Source organism: Choristoneura fumiferana, chromosome 17 (genome assembly GCF_025370935.1).
Source record: "Choristoneura fumiferana chromosome 17, NRCan_CFum_1, whole genome shotgun sequence".
NCBI classification, from domain to species: Eukaryota; Metazoa; Arthropoda; class Insecta; order Lepidoptera; family Tortricidae; genus Choristoneura; species Choristoneura fumiferana.
This window is the reverse complement of record NC_133488.1, coordinates 17903992-17926908: the sequence shown is the minus strand read 5'-3', so window position 1 is coordinate 17926908 and position 22917 is coordinate 17903992. Positions and strand designations below refer to the sequence as shown.

The following is a 22917-nucleotide window of genomic DNA, read 5'->3' as shown; positions in this document are numbered from 1 at the left end:
CCCGCGACTAAGATTATAATGGTGAAAAATACACATCTACCTACATTGTTTCACACATAGGTACGAATAAGCGGTTCTCTATCGTTTGCCCGAATTCATATGCCCGAATGTATCATTTTCTAGAATTTTCATTGCCATTAAGTAATTTATTTCTGAAAAGTAATTTCTTCAGAGTTGATATTAAACTAACTAACCTAACCTACTGCATTCTATATGATGTCATTTAAAAAATCCTGAAAACAGCACGGTTCTATATATTTTATGGCAAACGTTGGTATAGCAAGTGAAATTCGGGCAAGTAAGGTAACCGGAATAATGCAAGTTAAATAAAAGCTTGTAATGGACTGAAACAATACATTGCCCGCCTTTGACCTTTATGATAGCTACGTTTATACAAGAAATGTGTGTTCATGCAGTTCACACAAACCCATCTTACACCACCACCACACTACACTAACGCGTTTCGAACTCAACCACGGCTAATGTTCAGAGCAACACAACCATTCACCATGCTACCAGATGTTAGACTAAAAATCTGTCAATGTCTTTCTCACTCAGTTATAGTTAAAGTTGCTAAACACAGATGAACGGTAGGAGTAGGCGTGATAATAAAAGCTAAATATTTCCATTCTTTGTCACTTCATCATCATCATCCCAGCCTATATACGTCCCACTGCTGGGCACAGGCCTCCTCTCAGAACAAGAGGGCTTGGGCCATAGTTCCCACGTGGGCCCAGTGCGGATTGGGAACTTCGCACGCACCATTGAATTGCTTCGCAGTTTTGTGCAGGTTTCCTCACGATGTTTTCCTTCACCGCAAAGCTCGTGGTAAATTTCAAATGTAATTCCGCACATGAATTTCGAAAAACTCAGAGGTGCGAGCCGGGGTTTGAACCCACGACCCTTTGCCACTTAAAGTATGACTATTTAAGAATATTTTCCCTACTCCTTTCCTAGCCACAACCTTATTTTATTACCAAATAACTACACCACTTGTTATTAGAAAATTTGCTTCACAGATAGGGTTGGACTGAATACATATTAAACGAAATAGGAGACGTAATAATAGTAAATGTAAACGATGTCTGCACTGTAATTACCATTCCAAGGAATTATTCATTTAATATTAAAAATCCAGTATCTTTTTCGCATGCTTCTTGCTCTTGTAGAAACAGCGACAAGAGCGGTCTAAGTACAATATTAGAATTATACGTGATACCTAGTGGTTGTTTTCATCAAGTAAAAAACCGGCCAAGAGCGTGTCTGACACACCCAAAATAGGGTTCCATTACGAAAAAATCAAGTAATATTTTTCTAAGGATTTCGTATGGTGTACTGAATGGAATACAATACAATACAAATATTCTTTATTGCACACCATAAGCAGTACAAAAAACTTATGATATAAACACTTAGATTCAGGGTAGACAATAGGCGGTCTTATCGCTTAAAAGCGATCTCTTCCAGACAACCATCTTCCAAGTTTAGGTATATTTTATACCTTAGGCTGCTATTTACTCTTAAACTACCAATAATTCTCAAGCAATCTTGGCCGTTATAATTTTCCTTGTAAATTTGATATATTTAGTACCATCCTGAATTTTTTCATTTATTTCCACCAAACAGTTTAGATTTTAGACTTTGAGATTTCGGGGGGACGCTCGATTTTCATTAAAAATTACACTTTAAAGTTGAATATTTCGCAAACAGATCACTGAGTCGAAAAATTGGCTTAGCAACCCCTCAATGGTTTTAAAATACCTATCCAAAGATACCCCACACTACAGGGTGAGTAAAAAAAAAACACCCCCCACTTTACGTCTATGGGAGGTACCTACCCTAAATTTTTTTTTCATTTTTTTTATTCTACCGCTTTGTCGGCGTGACTGATATGTATATTCATGCCAAATTACAGCTTTCTAGTACTAACGGTCTCTGAGCTTAGCCGCGGACAGACAGACAGACGGACAGACATGGTGAAACTATAAGAGTTCCTAGTTGCCTACGGAACCCTTAAAAGCGCCGTCTTTTATTTACTTATAGACGGGGTAAATAAGTCTAGAGATTGAATGACCTCTAAGTTTTCGACCGGCCACTACCGATTACCAAGAAACTTAAGCCTAGTGTGGACTTGTAAGAAAAATTATGCAAGTAGCATTACACTGCAGCGCCTCAATTGACCACTAAATTCGTTGGATTTACGGCCTCGCAATGTAACACAACTTGTACGATTTTTCTTACAAGTCTAAACCGGGCCTTCGAATGCAATACAAAATGTATCATGAAGGTTTACTACTGACCCTTATCCGGAGACCACGAACACTGTCATGGGTGTAGCGACATAAGAGATACTAGGGGAGACCGAGGAGAGTTGTGACAGCGGATAGGAGTGACAACGTCAATTTATAGGAACTTATTAACTGCTAACGAGTTCGCAATAGCGCGCGTTTAATAGCTCGAAACTTGAACTGAAAAACGCGCGCTATTGCGGGCTCGCTAGCAGTTAATAAGTTTTAGAAAGTCGACGTTGTCACTACTGTGCCCTTAGTGTTAGTTTTCGGTTACAAAATACGTCTCGATCGCGTTCGCGTTAAAATCTCAATTTGTATAGAAACACGAACATCGCAAACGTTCCGCTAGAGGCGATGTTCGTGTTTCCATATAAATTGAGATTATAAAGCGAACGCGATCGAGACGTATTACGTAACCGAAAACTTACACTAGGGGTACTGTCCTCTGTCACAACTCTCCTCAGTCTCACCTACACTACTGTTTTAAAAGTTTTTATCTTGCAAAGTTTGTATTTGCCTAGGTCACATCTTAATAAATAATAATAATAAATAATCATTGACAGACACCAATTGACCTAATCCCAAACTGAGCAACGGTTGTACTATGTATATTTACTAGGCAGCGGATAAACATACTTATATAGATAAATACTTAAATACATATTAACCATCCAAGACCCGAGAACAAACATTCGTATTATTCATACAAACATCTGCACCGGCCGGGAATCGAAACCGGGACCTCAAGCTTCGTTAGTCAGGTTCCCAAACCACTTGGCCATCCGGTCGTTAAATGGTCAATTGGTCATCTTGCTAGTCAAAGACCCACTCCAGTGGTCCGATTAACTTAAAATTTAGTGTATACGCGTAGATTAGATGACAATGCAGATATTGTTACTGTATTGTCATCTTAACTACATTTCCATACCAAATTTCAAGTTGATACCATTAACCGTTGAGGAGTTCTGTTCTGCGGAGACGATCCTGGCCGGAATTCCAGGATGCCACTACCAGACTATTGTATTGTCACCAGATTTACATAATTATGCTCAATTCCAAATCAATCGGAGTACTGAAAGTGGCTCAAATTCAGCTTCCAAGATTTGACCCAAACAAACAAAAGCTTGTAAAAAAGTAAAGTCAGCAAAAAATATTATAAATGAAGTTTTAACAAAAATTTCTTATCAATTGTTTCAGAAAAAAGTTATTTCAAGCTTTTTCGTCAACAAACACGTTTATGGAGATGCTTTCGGCTTCTCTGCTGAGTGACAACCATCGGATGATCCTTTAGTGAGTATTTTATAAAATACTAAGCAACAGGTTTAAGCTTAGCTGTTGTTGCTCGTGACTTAGGGTCTCTCCACATCTATCGACACGGAATTGGCACTAGCCGATAGAGAAAAGCTTTATGTCTACGCAATACGAGTGAAGAAGACGTCGACGCGTCAGTAGGCATAGCTGAACCATACCTTGTTAGCTCTCATTGCGTGGACATAATAGTAGATAGTACAACAAGAGCATAAAACGAGCCATTTTACCCGAGACGTTCATATAGCCACCCGAGCCGGTACGAAGAGGGTGGCTAGACACGTAGAGGGGAAAATGGGTTTAATGCTCGAGCTTTACACTGCTTTTCACTTCATTTGTGAGTTAATGAAATAGCAACAGTTGAAAACAATTGTTCACTTGCTAGGTACCTTTTATTTCTCATGCATTGCTGAATAATTATATTTTTTTAGTTATATTGATTTTATTTTGATTGGTTTGATTGATTTTTAGCTTTATATAAATGTTATTTTTTTGTTTTAGGCTGTTGATACCTGATGCCTTACTTTATGCTCTAGAGGATAAAAAGTCAATTTATGTCGCCTAGATCCAGCATAAACACGAACTTTACGAGCATAAGAAGTGAAAAAGTTTCTTTCTATCGGTTTTAGCCGATTTCGCGTCGATAGATGTGAAATAAAACGTTTATGATATTATTAAGTTTTCCATAAATTTACCTGTCTTTTGGATTCTTGTGATCGAGTTATCTTTCATTTACGTAATAGAAAGAAAGAAATTAAATTTATATGTACAACAACACAAGACCCAAAAATATGTTTACAATAAACAACACAGAGTATATATAGAGTATAGAGTAGTCATTGCGGCTGCGAATCGGACACTGCAGGGCTACTACGAAACTCGAAACTCGAAGTTCGTATCATACCGTCCCTCTCGCTCTCGTATTAAATAGTATAAGTGTCAGAGGGACCGCATGACACGAACTTCGAGTTTCGAGTTTCGTAGTAGCCCTGCTGGCTCAATATGATACCGAAACGTTTCCCAGCGCTGATTTTCAGCCAGCACCGTCGCCGTAATAATATCGTATTTTGAATCATCAAGCAATCAAGAATGCTTGTTGTTGTTGTTGTTGGTGTCCAGGACATGATATATTAGTACATTACTGCAGAGGCCATGAAGTAAGGGATTGATGGACGAGTACGGGGGGGATAAAACGAGTCCAGCAATCCCTGTTCTGGCCGAGGTTTGTATAGTGCTTTTCTCAAACAATGTGAGGAAATATTTCATCCATTCATCCATCCATCCATCCATCCATCGCATCGCATCGCATCGCATCGCATCGCATCGCTTCGCTTCGCATCGCATCGCTTCGCATCACATAGCATCGCATCGCTTCGCATCGCATCGCATCGCATCGCATCGCATCGCATCGCATCGCATCGTTTCGCATCGCATCGCTTTGCATTGCATCGCATCGTTTCGCATCGCATCGCATCGCATCGTTTCGCATCGCATCGCATCGTTTCGCATCGCATCGCTTTGCATTGCATCGCATCGTTTCGCATCGCATCGCATCGCATCGTTTCGCATCGCATCGCATCGCATCGTTTCGCATCGCATCGCATCGCATCGCTTCGCTCCGCATCGCATCGCATCGCATCGCTTCGCATCGCATCGCATCGCAGTATCGCAAATGCTTACAGAGTAGTGGTGGTTGGCTGTTCGTAATTTTCCCTTTGTCAGTTTAATGTTAGTAAGCAAAATTAAAAAGTTAGAGCATCGGACAATAATGGATTTTCATACATACTTCATGGCCTAGGCCAAGAAGTTATGTAGGGAGGTGGTAGGGAGCCATAAATGAGAAACTTCATGTCTCCATTTCGTGACATTAACGCATACATTTCCGAGCATGTTTGAGAAAAAGCTATTTATAGATATTATAGATAGATAATAGCCTTATTGTATCGTTAATACTCACATACACATTAAAACATCTGGCAGCGGGGTAAGCAAAGGAGCGACGCGCATGTTCTCTATTCATTGAGAGATAAAAATATATATTGAATGGAAAGAATAAAAAAATAATATCGAATAGTATAAAGTGGGCCCCACTCAGCATAATGTTACGGTAAGCCGCAACGCTGCTTTTCAGAGGGACCTACAACATATAAAACATACAACACTCTGTGACGACACGAACGCCAGCGGAAAGAAGTTCGCAAAGAATCTTTCATTGCGTGGCCGAGATGAGGTTTTCTGAGACAGGGTAGTATCGTGACGTCTGTTTGACAACTTTGACATTTGCGTCACGTTCTCGATTGGTTAAATCATTACTTAAATCACTAAATGAGCCAATCACAAGCAGGACTACCTACCTAGCGATTTTTCAACTGTCAAGAAACCTTCACTGGGAGAACACTTAGAAAGTATAGCCATGATATGACGCCATGGTATTAATTCGTGCCGTGCCTGGTTTTAGAATGGGACGGACTCATCTCATGAGTGTCGTAAGGAGGCTAAGGGATCTAACGTGAGAGTAGACAACAGGGCTCTCTACTGCCAACTATACTCAGTGCCGTATATATGTCGGCGGCCGATCGTAAAATCCGCCAAATCACGAAATTCCTAGGCATATCGTGAAACGCCGCCATTTCATGATATGCCTAAACGTTCGCCAGGCATATCACGATGTGCCTGAGAAATAATACGGCAGATCGATTAGAGCAACGCATTCGTCGATATTCCTAGCTCTATACCGGGCACATCGTAAAATAGTTTCTTATTTGGCCACTGGTGGCGCTGCGTATGCAATGGCGGCCGTGAACAGCTGACCGGCCGTGTTTGTTTAGCGCGTGAAAAATGTCGGCGTCGCAACAAAATGATCTTTAAACCGAAAATAGTGATTGAATTCAAAAAAGAAGTGCAAAAGAAGCTTTTATGTGAATCAAACGGATTCTGTGCACAATGTAAAAAAACCATGCACGTCTGCCCGTATTTTAGAGGTTAGTATTTTGTTGATAAATAAAGTATTCACTAGTTGTTATTTATTTATATAGAAAAATTTAGGTACGACGAGCGAAGCGAGGAGTGGTTAGTATTAATTGTGATCACGACGCACGAGCCGAGCGAGCGAAGCGAGCGTGCCGCGGCAGCGGCCGGCGAAGTGCCAGAACCGATATGGCGGCGTTTCATGATATGCCTAGGAATTTCATGATCTGCCTAAACTGGCCAAATCATGAAATGGCGGCGCTTCATGATATGCCTAGGAATTTCATGATCTGCCTTAACGTCACTAGGCAAATCGCTAAACGGTGAGTTTTGAACGATATGGCGGATGTCCCTTAGCCAATTCATGAAATGGCGGCATTTCACGATATGCCTAGGAATTTCGTGATCTGGCGGATTTTACGATCGGCCGCCGACATATAGATTCCAAAAAAACTACCTGTGCCTTTAAAATGAAAAAAGTTTTGCATCTCAGTATTCAATTTACCTACAGATTTGGTTGAAACTGTTTTGTAGTAGAAAAGTTCATATTACAATGGTAATACTTCAGGTTTTAACAACATTTGAATACTATTAATCTCATAATTTGCGTACCTATATACTATTTATAAATATTTTTGATACACACAGAAATATTAACAAGAAATCACTGCAGAAGGTGACACCGGAGCGTTGGAGATCGTGTTTGGTCATGTGATTAAAATAGAAGACAGAATGATGCAGTTAAATTAATACGGATGAGTATGAACTAAATTGTTTGGAAATTGAAGATTGAATAAATATTCATATCACCATTATTGTTGTTTTCATTACTAATAAATAGTTCGAACTCCTTAGTCGCAGTGTAAAAAATAGTTTGTATGTTTGCCAGTCAAACTTGTAAAAATGGCTCAATTGATTGTAATTTGTAATACATTTTGGCACATGGATAGTTCAAAACCAAGGTATTCATGTGCAATACACATTGTACACAATACGGTATGCGTAGGTATATAAAAACATCAAAAACTTGGGATAATCTTTACACTTAAATAACAACAAAATATTATTATGCCTAAGTATTTTTTATTGATGTGCATATGGGTTGGTTACATCTGGAAAGTTACAATGACAATGACACTTGCGACAGTGACGTTCGGCCATCTTTGGTAACTTTTTTGGAATCTATATACGGCGTTGAGTATATGAACTCCAGCTCTGAGGTGTGGAAGGCGAGAGGAAATCGCTGATCGCTGCCCTATTTTCCCTATAAACTCGTCATGAGGGTTACTACAATCGACCTCAGCCACTCTAGCAAGAGCGTGGCTACTTAGAAGAGATTTAAAGCTGTGTCATCGGCGATCGCAAACAAATTAAAATATCAACGTGTGAATCACCAACCTTCTCATGCATTGGCTAATTATTCCATATTCTGGCACTCGACCAGTTTGTGACACATGAACATGCAATTTTCTTATATCTGGGAAAACTCAAGATTCCGTCGCGCGGGTCGTTGATACTCAGTATAAACGTCTATTTTTTTCATTTTTTTTATTTTAGTTTGTTCTAATTAACGTCCAAGTGATAATTGCTTATGTTCTGATATTGTTATTTGTACTCGTATTTTTTTTTATTCCACTGGATGGAAAACGAGTAAGTGGGTCTCCTGATGGTAAGAGGTCACCACCGCCCATAACCATCTGTACCACCAGGGGTATTGCAGATGCGTTGCCAACCTAGAGGCCTAAGTTGTGATACCTCAAGTAAAGCCAGTAATTTCACCGGCTGTCTTACTCTCCACGCCGAAACACAACAGTGTAAGCACTGCTGCTTCACGGCAGGATTAGCGAGCAAGATGGTGGTAGCAATCCGGACGGACCTTGCAGAAGGACCTACCACCTGTAGATACATTCACGACGCAGCATTCTTCTTCTATTCACAAAGCTGCCACTTGTTGCCACTGTTCCTAATTTGTAGCTTAATATTCCCGTGGTGTGACTATACAAAGCATTAAAATTATCATAATACTTACCCGCTGTTTCACCATCCATTGATTAAATTTATTTGACGGATAAATGTGATGCCGTCTCTGTTTGTTATGTTCGAATAGACGGGACGGCATCACATTTATCCGTCAAATAAAATTAATCAATGGGTGGTGAAACATCTTTGGTTCTTTTTTAATGACATAATCATAATAAAATTACTACAATCGGGACTTATCACGCTAAACACACGAGTAATATTTAACTCGACGTTTTCTCGACGTTTGTTTCGTTTTTGACGTTTGTGGTATTTTAAGAGTGAAAATCACGGACGTTTGAAACATTAGACCACATAATCCTCAGGAAGTTTGTTCCAATTTTTGTAAATATCGGCTCAATCATGAGATAATGCTATTTAAATATTGAACAAAAGCTGTGTGCCATCCCAGGGGAAATTTATATAAACCGGGACTAGATATAATTATGTTCGTTTTCAAGTACACACGCAATGACTTTGTTAAAGTTATTAACAGTACAGTCGAGGAAACTGTAGCGCGTAGGTATGGTCAGCATCAATAGTAGCTGCATGCTTTTGTACTTTGTCGATGTACAGCAACGTACTTAACACACACACACACACACACACACACCACACACAAACATCACGCGTGTATTCCCAAATGGGGTAGGCAGAGCACAAGAAACGTTACCGCTTCGGAGCCACTTTTAGCAATTTTAGGTTTTAAGTTTGACAAAAACGGTACAATAGTGACAGTTTGCTAGCCTGTCGCCTACGGTATACCTTAACCTATATCCTCGGAAGAAATGGAGAGGTGTAGTGTGTACGCACTTAACACCATACAAATTTGACAAATGTGTTAAAACGACAAAGTAAAAAAGTGGTCCGCAACTTTTGACTGTGACTGTACCAGGGCGGGACCTTTTCGTGATCAATTTCGCTATAATTTCTTTGACCTATGTGTGGAGTGTCCTCGTTTGCGATTCAGTTTCTTTAATGTATCTGACGTCTTCAACGAGTATGCGAGTCCCTGGTGTTGTAAGCATCCATAGACAATTCTAGTAACCGCTTATCGTCATTATACAAATAAAATATTTTTTGAAATGTCTATGGCCTGAGTTACACACCGACTTGCTCAAAAGAAAAGTGTGTTTGGTGAGTTCTCATGTTTTGTAGTAAACCTAGAATAATGCCAAGAATACCTCCATCGAGCAAGTCGCAATGAGGCAAGTATAAAAATTCGTTTAAAATCATTTGAACGAATGAAATGAAAATAATTAGCAGGCAAACAAGGTTTATGACGAAAATTTATTTAATTAAGAGTAGCTTTTTGGGAGTTCGTATTTATATTCCGCGATGATAACGTTCCTTCCCATTTATATACTTAAAAGTGAAAGTTTGTGAAGATGGATGTGTAGGTATGGAAGGATGAATGTTTATTACTTTTGCACGCCAAAACGGTTGCACGGATTTGAGTGAAATTGAGTATTCGTATGTAAATATGTCTGTGCTTTTTAGTATTTTTTATTCCGATATTTCTACGGGATCGGAATAAAGTCTCAATCGCGGAGTTTAGTCGTGAAATTTGGCGCGGGTGGTTAGCAACGTTAATTTTTATTTTTGGGTATTGCCATGAATTTTTTTTAAGTCTGGGTTTTAAATTGCTAGTTACCTAGATCTACCTCATTTTTACGCGTTCGAAGTAGGTTGGAAGTCATGGGGGACCTACATATGACACCTTTTTTTTCCTGTAACTTCTGCCATTACACTGAAACATTGAGATAAAAAACCTTTTACTTCATCATTTAGTAGGTAGGTACTTCATGAATAACAAATTTACGTATTTATAAATAAATATCATGGGACACTTGTCACCGATTGACCTAGTCCCAAGCTAAGCAAAGTTTGTACAGTCGAGTTCTTAAACATCTGAGCAAAAATTTTATCAAAAATATCTGAACACGCTTCTACGCCGTTAACAATAGAGTCGTGTTCACATATTTTTGATCAAATTTTTGCTCCGAAGTTTATGGACTCGACTGTACTATGGATACTAGGCAACAATAGGTAAGTACTTAAATACAATATTAAACATCCAAGACCCGAGAGCAAACATTCGTATTATTCATACAAATATCTGCCCCGGTCGGGAATCGAACCCGGGCGGGACCTCAAGCTTCGTGTACTCAGGTTCTGTAACCACTTGGCCATCCAGTCGTCATTTGTACGGTTTAGGTTTAAAAATAATTCCATTCGTTTATATCAGAATGCATTCGTGTAACCGAGATAAACACCCTGTCTACTGGCTTATCTGTAGTTGTGTCACGTTTACGTTCCAAATTAAACGTTTCGCGCCAGTGGCAGGGTTAATACTCATGTATAATATACGAAATATTTGCAATTATTCCGGATTATCATCATTTCAGCAGGTGATTAGATTAGTTTGACTATACTTCGAAGGGGAAGGGTGCGTTTCCAATAGAGATGTGAAAGGATATGTTTCGAGGAATGTTTTTGTCGCGAACCAATAGAAACGTGGCTATCATAAGGTCGCGGGTGAGCAAAGTAGTAACGCCTGATTCAATAAATTATTTAAATGTTTCGAATCAATTAAAAAACATTTTGCATACATAACTAAGTATTCCAAGTTTACTCTTGTTAAGTTGAAAGCCCGTTTTGTAAAGTTTTGGAACGAACTAAACAAGACAAGTTCTAAATTGTAAGTAAGCAAAATGCGGAATGCTCGAAGTTTTCACTTCAGTTCAAGAGTTCACGTTAGAGTGGGATTTAACGATGTTACGGAATTCCGTACGAATTTGTAAAGGATTTGCCTTTGATTTTGGTTACTATGCCTTTGGCTCCTGCACTATATGTTGGGCCAACGTTGGTCATGTTGAGGAAAGCGATTATATGTGAGTTCCGACAGAGATGAGCGAGGATGTGTTGCGAGCAATTTGTTTATCATGAACCAATAGAAGCGCTTCATTTTCTTATCTTCGCTCAGCGCATCTCTAGTGGAAACAGCCCGGCGAGAGGATAGGCATTTAGGTTATTTTTCAGGGGGGGCCTGGCCTGGATTTTTGAGTGGATGTTTCAGTATTATAGAATTTTGAATCGGTAGCCAACATCCTGGGGTGGGCACAAGACCATACCGGGGTGGGCACGGCCCACTCGGCCCCCCCTTTATATACGCCTATGAAGATAGGTTAATGATGCGTTTCAATTGGTTAATGACAAACACATTGCTAGCAACGCATCGCACAGCGATGGTGGAAACGCAGCATAAACTGGGCTTCAAAGTTCGCTCAGTTCGATTACATTTGTGAACCAACCAACATCACTCCCTTTCCACATACCTAACCACAATACCACAAACGTCACAGTCACAAATTTATTTACATAATTGAGATTTTCTATGAGAAAGTTAAAAATTAAGTCTGTTTGTAGGATTTGTAACTTTTTTGGTACAGGAGGCTGGTGATTGCCGGATTATCTTGCAAATTGCTTAACATTGCCTAATGCCCTGAAGTCGTCTTGTTGTTCAAAAATATCAGTCCCCTACCTCAGATGATTTATTTATTATCATTATCATTATTGGCCTGTCATTGAAATAAAAACAATTAGGTAATTTTCCTACCCGCGACCTTATAATAGCTACTTCTGTGCAACAAATCTGTGTTCATGCAATTCCTCCACCTCCACAACATTTATTACAAAACATATTTTTTGCATAGACAGACGTACCTATCTATAGTAAGGTCGCGGGTGAGCAAACTAATTTTTTATAGTTCATTATTATGGATCTCCGTAAAGTAACACCTGATTCCACCACCACAAGTAGAGCCTGTTTGTCCATTGCCTCCCCCATGGCTCGCTGAGCTCACTATTCAACTCTTCTCACCCGATTCCTCCCCGCTGCCTTAGCAATTATCATGGTCCTATTAACTACAGGACACCCTGACACTATGTCTGCCAATGAACTAAAACAATTACTTTGCTCACCCGCGACCTTCAAAAGCTTTTTTTTGAAGGTCGCGGGTGAGCAAAGTAATTGTTTTAGTTCGTTGATAATGGACCCATAGGTGTATCTAGGGTTGTTTTTCAGGGGGGGCCTGGCCTGGATTTTTGTGTGAAGATATAAGTATTATAGAGTTTTGAATCGTTAGTCCAACATACTGGGGTGGGCACGGCCCAACCGGCCCCCCCTCGATATACGCTTATGAATGGACTTCTGCAAAGTAGGTAACGGTTGATTCAATAAGTAACGCAATAATTATTATTATTTCCAATTTCAATTACATGCAGCCATTTACGTGAGGACGCTACAAGTAACACGTAAGTATATTTAAGAACCCTGCCTCACCGGGTCACCATGGCGACGTCGCCGGCTATGTATTTAAACAATTTATATAGAAATGCAATAGCTGTCACTCACTTGGCGAAGCTTTGGTGACGTCGCCAATTTGCAAGCATAGCCACGATTTACAGACAGTGGCGATTTACACACAGGTGGTGCAGTGCACCAGGGCCCCGGAGCTCAGCGGGCCCTCTAACCTAAGCTTTGAAAAGAGAAGAGCATAAAAGAAAAACAGAAAAAAAACTTGTGAGCAGGCTCGAGCTATTTCTTAAAATATTTTTGAAGGCCGATATAAGTTCAAGCTACAGAGGGGGTGAGGGCCCGATTCTTTCTCTATGCATATTGGGGCCCTTGTCCACCCAGCTACGCCACGATTTACGGCTACCTACGTGGCGACTGGATATCTGGCAGCCTGGCAATGTCGCCACTAGAATGTACACGCATGTGCACCGCACCTCACCCAGTCGCCAACCAGCCGCCATTTTGGACGACAATCTCCTCCACGTATATTCCTAGCGACGTCATCGAACTGACCGAAGAGTAGGACTGGCTACTCTGTTTGACGACCTTTGGATGCCAAAGTTAGCCATTCTTACGTCGCCGGCCATGGCGCCCTGGTGAGGCAGGGCTCAAACTTCTTTGTCCATGCTAGGACTCATATGTAATTTAGAAAATTATTTTGGAAGAAGCTCAAGTCACAAAATCACGTATCAGTGCACTTTTTGGTGCAAATGCCATTGATTGTGAAAAGATTTTCTCTTGGTACGAGATTCAGTTTTTTAACTGTAACTCGTCTTTATCAAAATGTAATATTACATATAAAAAATACAGCATTACAGTAAACAACCAATGCGATGTAACTCTGTAAAAACACTTAAAATTGCATTATAAAAAAAAACATAAAATAAAAAAGATATTAACCAGGCCCAGGCATAGGAAAGATTGACATAAAGTATATTATATTATGTACCCTCATAATATAGGTATCTACGATCTGTAAAAATCTACCACCTATTAATCAAAATTTACCCTCTGTTTCGCCATCCATTGATTAAATTTATCTGACGGATAAATGTGATGCCGTCTCTGTTTGTTTTGTTCGAATAGACGGAGACGGAATCACATTTATCGGTCAAATAAAATTAATGAAGGGTGGTGAAACAGCCCCTTAATCTATTAATGTAAATTGACATGAATTGGAATGTAATTGAATATGAAAAATCCAATTCTGCTGACATATTCCGGATTTATATAAAAGACAGGTGTTTATGTATGTACTATGTAAGTACAGTCCAAATGCCGTATTGCCTAACGTTTCTGAGGCTCGCGAGCGCAATCAAATGACAGATTTTGTATGCGAAATCTGTCATTTGATTGCGATCGCGTGCGTCAAAAACATTAGGCAATACGGCCTCAGGTTCTGATCGGAAAGCGACAACTTTCCTGTTGCTTACTCAACTATCGGGATCCTGACATATTTCAAAGATAAAAGATTACGGTCAGCAGACAGTCAGTGTAAAGGAGCTATACCTTTAATATATGTCTATCAACTCTCACTTGCGGCTCGGATGGATACTGCTAAGGAAGGGATTTCGCTCCCATCGTCTGTATTTCCGGATAAATACAATCTAGTACTCATCAAGGATAGAGTGAAAAGGTTGTTACTGAATACACCTTGGTCATCTGCACTTTACATCAGGTGAAATAGGGGTCAGTCACGGTCAGTTTTATGTAAAAAAAGTCTCGGTTGAAATGGCGGGTTTTAACCACTTGTTGTAATGTCTACTATTTTTTTGACATATATAGTTTAAGTGAGAAAAGTTTTCCATGTCAGTCTTTTATAACATTAGCATAAGGTTAAATTTTACTTCGGCTACGTAAAAACTTTTTTTCACGACGTCTATAAAATATCTCATGATTTCCAAAAGGTAATAAATAAAACTTACGTAATCGTAATTTTTTATTACACTCACACACGATAGATCCGTGAACATTTTGTCTAATTAAATTATGATTGTAATTAAAGTGGTTCTATGTGTTTTTCAGGTACACTAAAGGCCGGGATTTGTTAAAACGAATGGCTGTTTATGAGGACATTATCGCGTGCTACTTGTTTGCAATGGAAACACAAGTCAAGTCCACTATTTCAGCATTGTGGAGGTAAGAACAATATTACTAAATTTGATACAAAAAATCAACAACAACTACGAACAGGAAAATCTAAATAAAACTGTTTAAAAACAAAAGAAATATGGAGCAAGGATACAACAGAGAGATCTCTATTCAGACGAGCCTGAAGACCGAAGTCAGGAAGAGAATTGAAAATTACATTTAATACATCAGATTTGAGAAACTTCGATGGTGCGATGTAGAATGTAACAGTTTCTGTTATTGATGACTAGATGACATTAGGGGTTGCAATAGGAACTTTATCTAAACGAACTAGAATCACTATTCAGTATTTATTTATTGCAACACATTTTACAAAAAAATAGAATAAATGATGCCCTATTGGGGCGTAGCAACTTTAAAATTAATTAAGTACATTAATTAACTTATACATAACATATTATGCTATTTCAACCTTGATGACCATTATCTTGATAAAGAATAAGATATGGAAGTACCTAGTTATACTTCCATAATTTTATTATAGTCAACAAATTTAATTTCTGGGCCACAACGCAACCTTGTCCAAACTGTCAAAAATCAACACGTATCAAGTCTCGTTTCGCATGCGTCCCATTACCTTAAAACCATTTTTGGTCACAAAATTTTCAAAAAGTCGCAAATTAGTATCAGTGTAGAAACTTTTGCTAAACTTAATAACTGTGTGAATTTTGGTTGCAGCATGTAATAACGGTGTCAAAACTTTTGACTAAAAAATGAACAGTAACTATGTGTTGTCCTTGTTTCGACAAGTTTCTACATAAATGTTCCTTAATTAATTCTTGACACATTGTGTTCACTTTGAATTTATGTGTAGATATTAAAATTAAATTGTTGACACATTGTCGAAACTAAGTTGCTACAAATTTTTCAGTAACATAAGTGTAATAATGGTTACGACAATAAAGTGTTGGATTTAGCCAAACGTAAAATGAGTATGGTTTTCAATATGTGCTGCTGTGTTAAAGAAAATTATTGTTTGCTGATTTGCTGATTTGGGGCAAGGCAGCCGACATAGAAACTATCTTCATTTTACAGAAGAGGGCAGTCCGGTCGATCTACAACCTTGGCTCCCGAGATTCACTTAGAGAACGCTTTAAGGAGATAAACATCCTCACAGTAGCTTCACAGTACGTACATGATGTGATATTGTATACACACAAGAATATCGAGTCCTTCAAGAAAGTGTCAGACGTACATGATATCAATACTCGTAATAAGCACAAGCTTGCAGTTCCTAAATTCCGTCTACGGAAAGTAAGCAAATCTTTTGTGGGAAACTGCGTGAGATTTTACAATAAAGTTCCTGTAGAAGCATGGAAATTGCCACACAACTCTTTTAAAGAATCCATAAAGAGTGCACTCCTGAAGAAAGCTTACTATAAAGTTGAGGAGTACTTATGTGATGATGCGACATGGCCAAAACTGAAAGCCAATGAAAAATTGGGATGTTGAATGTGTGATGTGATGTACTCGTGTTTGTGTGTGTGTGTGTGTGTGTGTGTGTGTTTATGTCGGTGTATTTGTATTGTATAGTGTTGTGAAGTGTGACTTGGCAGTGTCCCGGTGAATTTCGTGTCTAGTTTCTGGTTCTGTTGCCGTTATCCGCGTTGCAGAATTTAATTTATAATATTTATTAGTTTGACATTTGGAGACCTTATACATCTCCATTTCTTTATTTTAATAATTATTATTAGTTTTTGACCTTGGAGGCTTTTTATAATTTAATTAGTTTACTTTGACATTTAGAGACTATATACATCTCTGAATTATTTAGATTAGGAATTTTATTATTAACATAGGGACTTCATACATCCCCTTGCTGTATAATAATTTTATTATTAACTCAGGGACTTTATACATCCCCTTGTTATGTTTAAGGCTGTATATTGTTAAGCTTATGGATTTTAAACTTTTATATTTTAAGTTTAAATTCTAGTCACAGGCTCGCGACGTCGAAGTTCCCAAGACGATCCCATAGAGCTTATGAGAACGGAAGCAATACCATGCCCTCGGTACCGCTCTGCTTTCAGAGCATGACATGAGTGCGTGTGAGCTAACTTTGGGGGCGGCAGACGTGAACTTGCCTTCGAAATCCAAAAGCTTAATGGTTACTTGACCTGAAATGTATATTTCAGAACTAAATTATTGTTATTATTATTTTAAAATTTATGACGGTGGAAGCATTCTACACTTCCACTGAACGTAGATATAGTTAGTGTTTAGTATTTTAACTAAGGGACCCCATACATCCCTGTATTTCTTTTATTATTTTTTTGTATTTTTTTTTCTTTAATTGTATATATAGTTTTTAAGTATTTTATTTGTAATTATATTTTTATGAAAAAATGACTTTCTGCCAAGTTTCTTGCGGCGCATTCTTCTTGGCAATGATGGTCTTTCCGAAAGCGCTGGTAGTTTAAAAAAATGACGTGTAAAAGTGCCCATTGCGGCCTATTTACTGAATAAATCATTTGAATTTTGAATTTTTTTGAATTTTTGTTTTTTCATTAAAATGAGCTAAAAGCAACCGAAACGTCTTCGTCTATCTTCGATCTCTTACAAAATGTGTACATGAGATCAAGTTTAGAAAATAGACAGACAAATACGAATTTTTCAGCTATCGAATATACGTAAATAGAATTGATCGTAAAATCGTGATTCATTTTTTTAAATTCTTACTGTCAATTTGCTTCTACTGCAACTGCCATCTACCTCGAGTAATGGAAGTCAAGAACCTATATCAGAAAACATGAAACCTTCTACTTCACGTCAAGGCACTGTAAATAATGATTTTTATTTCACTCCAAAAGCAATCTGAACAGCATGTTGAGAGCCACTGCATACACAAAAATAACAAAATACCATTTTGTAAAAACCGTCTCACTGTAACGAATCTTAACATGTCATGCCAACACTTGTAAACACAGTTACCAAACTTTGTGTTGAGTTTTATTATAAATACTTTTTTCTTTTAATTTTACTTAATTACCTAACGTACTTATTCTATTTCTAGAATTATGTTTATATAAACTATACTAATAAACATTTCACATTGTTCGAAAATACGATTTTCAACGTTGTTGTTTTCAATATTACGGGTTTGTATTGAAGACGACAACAATAACAGAGAAAATCTCTATTGTATTATTTTATAAAATTATGAGGGCGCATCGGTGAATTCGTCTAAGTGACATCAAGTCACACAATTAATTTAATTTCGCAGTGTATTTTCGATCGATTAAGAAGTAAATATCACAATATTATTTCTGATGGTGGCGAAGATTTAATGACGACAAACTTGCGACACGACACACCCATGAAAAAAAAAATGAAACACCAATAATAAAAAAATGAAAATTACAATGAACGACGAATGAATGAATACGCGTTAAAAATGAGCACATAAGTCGCGATGTGTCGACAATGTGAAGGCAGTGTGACTGAAATTTGTTACGATTATTCCCCACTTTTCGTAACGGCGCCGAAGCATGGGTTTACACGACAATGTAACGTTACGGAACAATGTTACAAAAACCCGTCCGTTACGACACAATAAGTGTCGACTTATGTTGTAAACGCTACTTCATCCAACCCAGCCTATATACGTCCCACTGCTGGGCACAGGCCTCCTCTCAAAACAAGAGGGCTGCCATTGATGCAGTTGATATATAGCCATATCAAGTAGTGTAAGCTAGGTGTTACAGGATTGTATGTAAAAAATCTGTCGCAGTGCTATATTTATTACATCGTTTTAAGTTATTCATAAAATGTAAATTAATTAACTGTATGTATTTTTATGGAAATTCTAAAGACTTATTTATTTTTAAGAAAGAAGAAAGAAAAATAAAGAAAGAAAAATTTAAATTAATATAAATAATAATTTTTTATTAATTTTTTTTTTGAATTTTCTGAAGAAAGGTCGGGTCAGGAGTACTCTAAACCGACGTGCATGCATGAAAAGATTGACGAATGTAGAGGAAGCGAGAGTAGTATGCCAGAATCGTAGCAAGTGGAAGGATGTAGTCTCTGCCTACCCCTTGGGAAAGAGGCGTGATTTTATATATGTATGTATGTATGTATTTATTTTTAAAAGTTGTTGAACTACCTACTCATAATGTCATTCAGTTTGACGAGTACGATCTACGTTCTAATTATTTGCTCCTGTGGAACGGCCCACACGGTATACATTATGCAATAAGGTCGCCACTTATTATTGAAAGCTCTAAAACATCCAATCATGAATCATTCTGTGCGTACCCGTCGAGTGAAGCTGGTATATTCTCTACTTAACTGCCGTGAAACAGAGTCGTGTTTTCCATGTATTTCAAAGCATATTTCATTTTATAGCTTGCCATAAGAGATGGCGGATTGGAGTAAGGACTACTTTGTTATTTCTAGAACAGGATCAGACTCAGTTTTTATTATAAAGAGAATACTTTTGACTGACTCAGCAGCGTGCAGCTCAGCCTTGGAGTAGAAAGTTAAAAATACTGCGTAGAGGCTTCATTTACAGGTCAATTGACAAGAGCTCGCACGAATGGATTGAATGAGTGAATAAAAAAAAATAAAAATTAGTTGACATTCTTTCGCAGAGTTTTTTTTTGCACATGGCCCTGCAAAACTGTTTATCAGTTTGTCTGTAGTGAATGTACTGTGTGTTACATAATATTTGAATACATACAAATCGTGTGAAGTGTGAAAGTAACGTGCATCAGTGATTTTCCTACAAAAATATTATCTAAGTGACATTATATTACTTTCGTTCAATCCATTCTTGAATATTTGAATCGACCTGGGGGCCTACCATGATCTTTTCATAAACGATCCAAACGCAGAGCAGTTCAATTTAGGCACCTAAACTGAATCGTCGAAATTGGTACCACGACGTTTATTTCTCAGAGCTGAGTCTCAATGGTTTACAAGTGAATGAAAGACCGATATTGTCTCTGGTCCGAAACTGAAACGCTAAGTCGCGAAAGGGATGCCGCTATATGCAAACCAAACATTGTATACTAAAATCTCTTTATTTTGGAAAACCATAACTCTATGTCATTCCGTGTTCTTAGCAACCGTTGTGTTGATTACAAATAAAATGTTTACGCTGTCACTAATCCACGAGTCTCTTTTCTCACTAAAAAATTAGTTTTATCAATGAGGAGTTAAGAAGCACAATGTCGTGAGTACCTACCTATGAAAAGTTATAAAACTTGAATTAAAGTTTAAAAGTTCTTGAAATTTAAAAATATTCCAAGTAAAACACTTGAAATTCCAAAAGAATTGACAGAATGAGTAACTTATACTGAATCGCTAAATTTGACACTGAAGCGATTCAATTCCCACTCAAGTTAAGCGTCATGGTACGAAAACCGCTTGAAGTGAGTGAATGAAAATGTCTGTATTGCTGTCGCTGAACCGTGCTTGAACAAAATCGCAAAAGTAACGTCGTGGTACGAAATAGCGATGCAGGTCAGTTTAGAGCCTAAACTGAATCGTATTAAGAGAGCGTGGTAGGCCCCCAGGAGTACAGTCGAAGCCATAAATATCTATACAGCCATAGCGTCAAGTATATGTATACATCGACCTTATAGTTAGTGGCATAAAGGTGTATAGATATTTTTGACGTTTTGGTAACGTATACATATTTATGCCCTTGACTGTACCTAGTGTTGTTAGCTACAATGTGAAGTGACTCGACATAATTCTGTAGTTGCTATGGACGTTATGTTATGTTAAGATAAACATCGTATTAATTAGACACAATGTAGCCAACTATATAACGAGTTACTAAAGCTTTAGGCAATTTGTGTAACACGCTGTTTGATCAAATTAGACTTACAGATGTATTGAATAATGATTTGTCGTCGTATTTTGTCGGTTAAGTTCGTATTTTAATATCTAGCTTACCGAATTTTACTGAAATTTTACTGAAGCTTATTGAGATAGCAAGATAAATTTCAACTTATTCGACAAAATACGATGGAAAAACATTATTCACTAGATCTTTAGGTATAGTTTACCTGAGAAAGATAGAGTAGGTAAGGTAAAGTTGCCACATCTAAAGATATTTTATGCTTTCTTCTGTTTTGGACTCTGTTGACCCACATCAAGATTCAAATTGAAATAGACTCCTGACTCGTTTCTGACTTTTTGCGATTGCAATCAAATGACAGTTTTTGTATGCGAAATATGTCATTTGATTGCGATCGCGTGCGTCAGAAACGTTAGGCAATACTGCCTCTGTTTATAAATAGTAGTTAATCGTTTATTCTATTTTATTCAAATCACTCAAAAATATGTTACCACGTCCTTATTTCGTTGGAATAAGAGTCTGTGGTACTTACATATTTTTTATTTCGTTGGATAAGTTCATGTTTTAATCACCCATGACTTGTAACCTACTCGTTGGTAAAATTACCCGTACAATTGGGTCATTTGCGCACGTCAATGACACGTATTGCTGAATGCAGCCCTTTGCTCATTTTCTGCGGTAAATTGGCAATGACGCAAAGGCGTCGTGAGTCCCGCGTCAAAGACGTCACTTACGTCGGTTGCAGCAAGGGAGCAAGTTACGCAAATTAATTATTTTCCGTCAGCGGTGTTTCCGGAAAACTATGATATCGGGACTTTCAAGAAAAGGGCTTATAATTTCTTAAAAGGTCGGCAACGGGCCAATTACTCTATTTGAAGAGTTGGTACTCATGGGCAGTGGTGATCATTTCATAAAAAAATCGAGACATCATATTAATCCTACTAAAATTATAAACTAGCCCCAGCTTCGTATAGGTATAATAATGATGAAAATGAGACTATAGCATCCCCTGTAGCATCTTCTGTCTCACTCACTCACTTCTATATGGATTAAAAAGTAATTATCCGATTTGATGCAGTCGTTCGGAATTTATGCAAGATTTGGCATACATATGATTTATGACCTGGATTAAAACTCCTGCGAAATGGTCATAAACGAATTATTCTCAAACCAAGTCGTATGCAACATCCAGTTGAATTTAATCCTTCCTTGATTAAACTCTTCCAACCCTGAATATAAAAGGTTAGCGTGTTATGCTAGAGAGAGGCATTAAAAACATGCAAAGAACTTCCGTTGGGAATACCTACGTAAAGTAGGACTGACGGGAAAATGTGGATATTCCTAATGTATTTCACTGTGTACTTAGTTATTCACATATAGAGTTAAAGGCGCATGGATTTGATGGAAAATTTTATAACACGATTTGTATGCAGAATATAATGACTCTTTAGTAGAACGTTAAGCGGTACAGAAAACAAGCACACAGAGAGAAAATTACAAGGTAAGCAATAGCCGCCTTTACCGCTGTGATCTCTTCCAGGCAGCTTTTTTTAACAGAAGAAAACAGGGATTAGATTTCAACTGGTGGTGTAATTTACAACAGCAGATTAGAACAATAAAACTGAAATATGTGGTCACTACTTTAAAAAAACTCGTACCTCAAATAGATATTTTTTCTGAGTGAACTTTATGAACATTACGTCAAGGTTCAATTTTGGTGATTTTATTTTTTTATTTTTTTTTATTTGACTGGATGGCAAACGAGCAAGTGGGTCTCCTGATGGTAAGAGATCACCACCGCCCATAGACACCTGCAAAACCAGGGGGATTGCAGATGCGTTGCCAACCTAGAGGCCTAAGATGTATTACCTCAAGTGCAAGTAATATTTGACATATTTATTTTATAACAGATACATAGCAACATATAGTGATATAAATACATTTTGTTATCAAGATGACAGATAGTGCTTGCTAACCATAGACTTAGAGAGGTAAAGATTTAGCGCGTCTTA

The 22917-nt window shown here is 37.9% G+C and overlaps 1 protein-coding gene across 1 annotated transcript in view; it reads left to right on the top strand.

Annotated features, from left to right (window-relative positions):
• LOC141437448 (uncharacterized) overlaps positions 1-22917 on the top strand; it is a 134088-nt gene that overhangs the window by 47951 nt on the left and 63220 nt on the right. Inside the window, exons 5-7 of the mRNA XM_074100823.1 lie at positions 3489-3581; positions 12873-12902; positions 14971-15084. Coding sequence (XP_073956924.1) covers positions 3489-3581; positions 12873-12902; positions 14971-15084 — 237 coding nt within the window. The remainder of the gene's footprint in view (positions 1-3488; positions 3582-12872; positions 12903-14970; positions 15085-22917) is intronic.